Genomic DNA, 6990 nt, shown 5'->3' on the forward strand with positions numbered 1-6990 from the left:
CTTTCACACTTCTCTGTGTAATTGTCTTCACTTCATTGGTCAGACAGGTTAATATAAATTGTATTTGCTCAAAGTGAATGTTATCAACACAAGCAATAATGTTTTCTAAAGTCATGATTAGAAACAATGGCCAAAGATAATTAACACCTGTGGGATTTAATCTTGTCAAACTTTGTGAAGGGTGAGAAATGTGGATCTGTTCCAAAACCTGACAAGGCTTTTTGATGGATGCTAATCTCCTCCTCCTTCGCTATCTCTGCAGGGAATCTACAGCTGCTTCAACGGCGTGGAGGACTCTGACCGCAACGGAAACCTGCAGAACCCTGACGTCACCACCAACTACACCCAGGCCAACATGCTGAAGATGCTGCAGACAGCCAAGGACATCGTGACCTCGACCAGAGTGGAGAACTCCCTGGACAATGCCACCAAGACCATAGAGAACTGGAGCCGGCGAGGAGCCGACAATGTGCGGGTTGGCCTGCCGCCTCGGGTGGCAACCACTATAGACATGGGCCACAGCTGCCTGCCCTACATCTCCAGCATCACGGACAACCACTCGCCCTACCCCCAGAGGGCGCTCGCTTCCACATTCCCAATCCACTACTCGGACAGCGCCACCCAGCCCCTGCTGGACAAATCCAGGGTGGTGACGCGGCCTACCCCGCTCCGCTACACCCTTCCGGCCCGTGGCAGCCACCACTTCTATGAGGGGACCCTACCCATCTCCAGCCTTAGCAGCCCCCACATCGCCATGAGGGACCCTGCTCCCCCTAGCACCTCCAGTCACAACCCACACCCCCACCACAGCAGCAGGCTGTATGTTGAGACCCAGCCCCGGCACCCCACCTCCCCGTTTGTCCCTTACAGAGAGTTCCAGGTGCCTGACATCTATGTGGAACACCACAAGGGGCCCCTGGGACGGAAGTTCAGCTACCCCCCTGACCACATGGGCAGGAAGAAGAGGTCCCACAGCTACGTGTTTTCCAAGGCCCAAGACACCAGGGGGAGGAACGACTATGATGAGCCAACCTCCTGTCTGGCTGAGCTGAGGGCCAACCACCTCCTGAACAACCACGCCCCTTCTGCATCAACCATGGCCTGCATGGGGGGCCACTACCCCAGCGGCAGCGCCAGCTGCAACTCCTGCATGAAGCCCTACCTGGAGCCTGAAATGGAGGATGTGCCCTTGCTGGGCAAGGACAAGGTCAACCGCCGGGCCTCTTTTCTTAAGGCCACCTGGAGCAGTGACAGGATCCGCCAGCTGGGCGAGAAGCCATCCACCTCCACTATGCCTGACCTGTTCCCCCGCGTAGTGGTGGCCAACCCCAAGCCCCAAAAGCTGTATGGCAGCCAGGGGAACAACCTGTGCTACTCCCTGGCCGCTGAGCCTGCCTACCTAGACCCGGCTCATATGCGTTCCTACCCCTACAAGCAGCATAAGCTCAAGTGCTCCCAGTCGACCCGGCTACCATCCTACAGGGAGGCTATCCTGCAGAACGCAGCCGCCTTGCGGCGCTCTTCCTCCACTGTGGTGCACAGACACTACTCCACCTACCTGAACTCCTACACAGACCTGCCTGTATACGTGGGGCCACTGCCCCAGGGGCCCGGGCAGTTCTACGACAAGGACATGTGCCACTTGTTCCCCTGTGCAAGCCACTGCCCTAACAACAATGCCCTGGTGCCCCGTATGGGGGACCGGCAGGTGGTGTACCAGAACAATATGTTTGGGGGCTACGAGGGCGCGGTGGGACGGTCGCGGGAGGAGCCCCCCCTGCCCGGGTCTGGGAGCAGGGATCGGAGGGAGGTCCTGGTGGCCAGAAGAGTCAACAGTCCGTATGTGCCAAAGACCTGGGGCAGGGTATCCAGTCTGGAGTCTGAGGTCTGAGCTCCAAGCCCCTCCACACCTTCAGGCTGATGGACTATCCCTCCCACTGGGGAGGGGAAAGCCTACCTGGGGCCTCCCCCTCAGCCTTTGGTTTAGGCAAAAATGAATGAATTAGCTACCAATAATATCCTTGGCTGATGGAAGGAAGTAGAGGATATTGAAAGGCTGTTACTGCTGGGACATTGTCAAGTAAACATTAAGCGATAAGAAAAGAAAAGACAATGTTGAATAGCATTTAATACCTTCAAATTTAACCTGTTGATTGTTATTTAAAACATTTTTAAATGCTGTCTTGCTGTGAGAGAGAGAGAGAGAGAGAGAGAGAGAGAGAGAGAGAGAGAGAGAGAGAGAGAGAGAGAGAGAGAGAGACCTGGATGACAATACGCTGTAGCCGCTCACTCAGTTTAGACACATTTAACTTTTCTCTTCAATCATTTTGGTATCCTTCCATTTAAATTTAGACACATATAAAAAGAGAATAATAATTTTGTTATCAAACCACAGAAATGTCTTCCACGCTCTAGGGAAAGCTGTCTGTTTAAGGCTTTTTGGCTCCGGTGGTCACTGATGTAATTTGACTTGGATTTTAAAAGGGTTTTTAATTAATTAATTATCATCTGTATTTCCATTGTTACTCTACTCTTTAATAAATGACAAGGCCACTTCAAGGCCCTTTTGGAATTGTCTATATTTTCCTTTTCTGAGTCAAACTCAACATATGATCTGTAATGCCAGCAGAATGGAATAGCAGGTCAGGTCCCAGGACTCTAGATGTTTGTCTGCTTTAGTTCATTAAGTGGGCCACCTCTGTTGACTCATCCAGAAAGGTCATTGGATATCAGATCCACTAGACAGTGCTATGTTCAGTTCACATGACAACAATAGGGCAGACAAGTCAACTACAGCTCCTTAAAAGACAAGAACACATTTGTATTTTACTAACACCCCACATAATCTGTTCAGAAACTGTGATATGTCATCAATTTATCAAATCACTGTATGAGTATTCTGCTGAACAAAAAGATGGAATAGAAACATGTTCAGTTAGGTAACAAATCCAAACAGAGGCTTTGAATTGTCTATATGACCAGGAGGGTCATGCTATTGTCCGAGCAGTGATACCTGTGACAGTAAATCTTCCCTCAGGGCTCATCAAGGGATTCCAATAACATTAGCCTATGAGTGATTCTGCCAAGATGCACACACACACACACACACACACACACACACACACACACACACACACACACACACACACACACACACACACACACACACACACACACACACACACACACACACACACACACACACACACTTTCACACTGGCTTCAAAGGGTGGTGTTCATCAACACCTCACTTTACTCATTTACCAATGACTAGGGGGAGCTTTGGCACACCACATCCATCATTGTCCACACTGGGCCTTACCTGAAAACAGACTAAGGCAGGGATGGGCAACTGGCCCCCGGATCAACTTCCCAAAAATATACTAAGTGTACAAAACATTAAGAACACCTTCCTAATATTGAGTTTCCCTCAGAACAGCCTGAATATGTCAGGTTATGGACTCTACAAGATGTTGAAAGAGTTCCACAGGGATGCTGGCCCATGTTGACTCTAATGCTTCCCACAGTTGTGTAAAGTGGCTGGATGTCCTTTGGGTGGTGGACTATTCTTGATACACACAGGAAACTGTTGAGTGTGAAAAACCAAGAAGCTTTGCAGTTCTTGACACACCCAAACCGGTGCGCCTGGCACCTACTATAGTACCCTGTTCAAAGGCACTTCAAACCTTTGTCTTGCCCATTCATTTACACATTTTGAAGTGGATTTAACAAGTGATATCATTAAGGGAACATAGCTTTCACCTGGATTCACCTGGTCAGTCTACACCATTGAAAGAGCATGTGTTGTTAATGTTTTGCACACTCAGTGTATATAACATTTTTGCCCTCAACATTGAGTTGAGACCCCGACTGAGTCCCCACCCATATAAACTCAGCAAAAAAAGAAACGTCCCTTTTTCAGGACCCTGTCTTTCAAAGATAATTTGTAAAAATTCAAATAACTTCACAGATCTTCATTGTAAAGGGTTTAAACACGTTTCCCCATGCTTGTTCAATGAACCATAAACAATTAATGAACCTGTGGAACGGTCGTTAAGACACTAACAGCTTACAGACGGTAGGCAATTGGGAGTGGCAGGTAGCCTAGCGGTTAGAGTGTTGGACTTGTAACCGAAAGGTTGCAAGATCGAATCCCCAAGCTGACAAGGTACAAATATGTCGTTCTACCCCTGAACAAGGCAGTTAACCCACTGTTTCTAGGCCATCATTGTTCTTAACTGACTTGCCTAGTTAAATAAAGGTTAAAAACAAGTTAGGTTCATAGTTATGAAAATTTAGGACACTAAAGAGGCCTTTCTACTGACTCTGAAAAACACCAAAAGGAAGATGCCCAGGGTCCCTGCTCATCTGTGTGAATGTGCCTTAGGCATGCTGCAAGGAGGCTTGAGGACTGCAGATGTGGCCAGGGCAATAAATTGCAATGTCTGTACTATGAGACTCCTAAGCGCGACAGGATAGACAGCTGATCGTCCTCGCAGTGACACACCATGTGTAACAATACCTGAACAGGATCAGTACATCCAAACAGCACACCTGTGGGACAGGTACAGGATGGCAACAACAACTGCCTGGGTTACACCAAGAAACACACAATCCCTCCATCAGTGCTCAGACTGTCTGCAATAGGCTGAGAGGCTAGACTGGGGGCTTGTAGACCTGTTGTAAGGCAGGTCCTCACCAGACATCACCTGCAACAACGTCGCCTATGGGCACAAACCCACCGTCACTGGACCAGACAGGACTGGCAAAAAGTGCTCTTCACTGACGAGTTATGGTTTTGTCTCACCAGGGGTGATGGTCGGATTCACGTTTATCATTGAAGGAATGAGTGTTACAATGAGGCCTTGGATCATTTGGAGGTGGACGGTCCATCATGGTCTGGGGCGGTGTTTCACAGCAGCATTGGACTGAGCTTGTTGTCATTGCAGGCAATCTCAACGCTGTGCGTTACTTGGAAGACATCCTCCTCCCTCATGTGGTACCATTCCTGCAGGCTCATCCTGACATGACCCTCCAGCATGACAATACCATCAGCCATACTGCTCGTTCTGTGCGTGATTTCCTGCATGTCAGGAATGTCAGTGTTCTGCCACGGTCAGTGAAGAGTTCGGATCTCCCATTGAGCACGTCTGGGACCTGTGAGGGCTAGGGCCATTCCCCCCAGAAATGTCCGGGAACTTGCAGGTGCCTTGGTGGAAGAGTGGGGTAACATCTCACAGCAATAACTGGCAAATCTGGTGCAGTCCATGAGGAGGAGATGCACTGCAGTACTTAATGCAGCAGGTGGCCACACCAGATACTGACTGTTTCTTTTGATTTTGACCCCCCCCCCCCCCCATTTGTTCAGGGACACATTATTCCATTTCTGTTAGTCACATGTCTGTGGAACTTGTTCAGTTTATGTCTCAGTTGTTGAATTTTGTTATGTTCATACAAATGTTTACACGTTAAGTTTGCTGAAAATAAACACAGTTGACAGTGAGAGGACGTTTCTTTTTTTGCTGAGTTTATATAGTACCAATCAAAAGGGTTTTCCTTTATTGTTACTATTTTCTACATTGTAGAATAATAGTGAAGACATCAAAACTATGAAATAACACATGGAATCATGTATTAACCAAAAAAGTGTTAAACAAATAACATCTATTTTAGATTTTAGATTCTTCAAAGTAGCCACCCTTTGCCTTGATGACAGCTTTGCACACTCTGGAAAGATGATAATTTCTCTGCTAGTTCAACTAAGTCATAGGTGTTTTTATAATACGTGAGAGTGAATGCCACTTATCTAGTAAAAAACATTATTATTCAAAAATAGGTATTATGTATTCAAGATACTGTATGAAAGATTGCACTGTATACAGTACAATACAAAGAGGGAAAATCAAGATGTGCTATTGAGGTAATATTTATGAAGGTCTTCAGTTGAACATCTTATGCGCTTATGCTCCAGCTCTTGGGATCCCTTCACTGATATCACTGAGCGATGAGTGCTTTTCAGCTAGGCCAAATATCATTGAAATCACGTTTCTAATTCAACAAAGAGAGATTAATGCCTTCAGCACTTAATAAGTGTGAGAAACGCATCACGGCTAAATAAAACCCTTTCAAGTTCCCCAAAATGAACCTTTTCAGGGCAATATAGGCACTCTTTCAGCATTCTTGCTGCTCAGAACAATCTTTTTCATTTCACACAGTAATTAATGACTAATTCTGTTATCTGTGTGCTTTGTAATGTGACAAATGTGCTCCCTCTCGCCCTCCTTTTTGAAATGTTGAAATTCACGAGGGGTAGGCCTACAAATTCAGTAAATGCCCCCCAATTCATTTCTCAGAATTACCACGTAAATATAGGACAAGATTATATCCAACCTGAGGGAATATTTTATGAATAGAATTTCACTCTTGATTCCCTCAGCATGGTGCTACATATTTTACTGTTCATTCAGGCCCAGATCACACAAGAAAGATGATGCCTGAAGCCCTACTGATATACAGCTGTAGTCAGCGAAACCCGAGGTCTATATATCTATCTGTTCTTAATGCACAGTTACTTTAGAGGGCATTCAAAACAGGATTTTCATTCTGTGAGAGTTGCAGCAAACCTTAACCCCTTCATCCTGTGGCAAGGTTTGATTCTGCCTTAGTACTACCCCTCACCCCATTCTATCCCAGCCACACAGACTGCTGCTTCCTCCATGGTTCTGGTTCTGTTGGCCCTATGTGTGCTGGGCTGGAGTGTACAAAACATACAGGTTGGTCAGCCCCAATTGTATAAAAATTCAGAGATTTCCATACCCAACTATAACATCTTCCGTCAAGATAGAACTGCTAAAGGGGGGAGGAGTTGCAGTCTACTGCAGAGATAGCCTGCAAAGTAATGTCATACTTTCCAGGTCTATACCCAAACAGTTCGAACTACTAATTCTGAAAAATTACTCTCTCCAGAAATAAGTCTCTCACTGTTGCCGC

At 46.6% G+C, this 6990-nt stretch overlaps 1 protein-coding gene across 3 annotated transcripts in view; it reads left to right on the forward strand.

Moving 5' to 3' along the window:
* LOC124000871 (glutamate receptor ionotropic, NMDA 2C-like) overlaps window positions 1–2572 on the forward strand; it is a 101035-nt gene extending 98463 nt beyond the window's left edge. For all 3 annotated transcript variants that reach the window (XM_046307544.1, XM_046307545.1, XM_046307546.1), the window contains one exon: window positions 263–2572. In XM_046307544.1, the coding sequence (XP_046163500.1) occupies window positions 263–1891 (1629 nt within the window). In that variant the 3' untranslated portion in view covers window positions 1892–2572. The remainder of the gene's footprint in view (window positions 1–262) is intronic.
* Window positions 2573–6990: the final 4418 nt, after the last annotated feature.

Source organism: Oncorhynchus gorbuscha, linkage group LG16 (genome assembly GCF_021184085.1).
Source record: "Oncorhynchus gorbuscha isolate QuinsamMale2020 ecotype Even-year linkage group LG16, OgorEven_v1.0, whole genome shotgun sequence".
Lineage (NCBI taxonomy): Eukaryota > Metazoa > Chordata > Actinopteri > Salmoniformes > Salmonidae > Oncorhynchus > Oncorhynchus gorbuscha.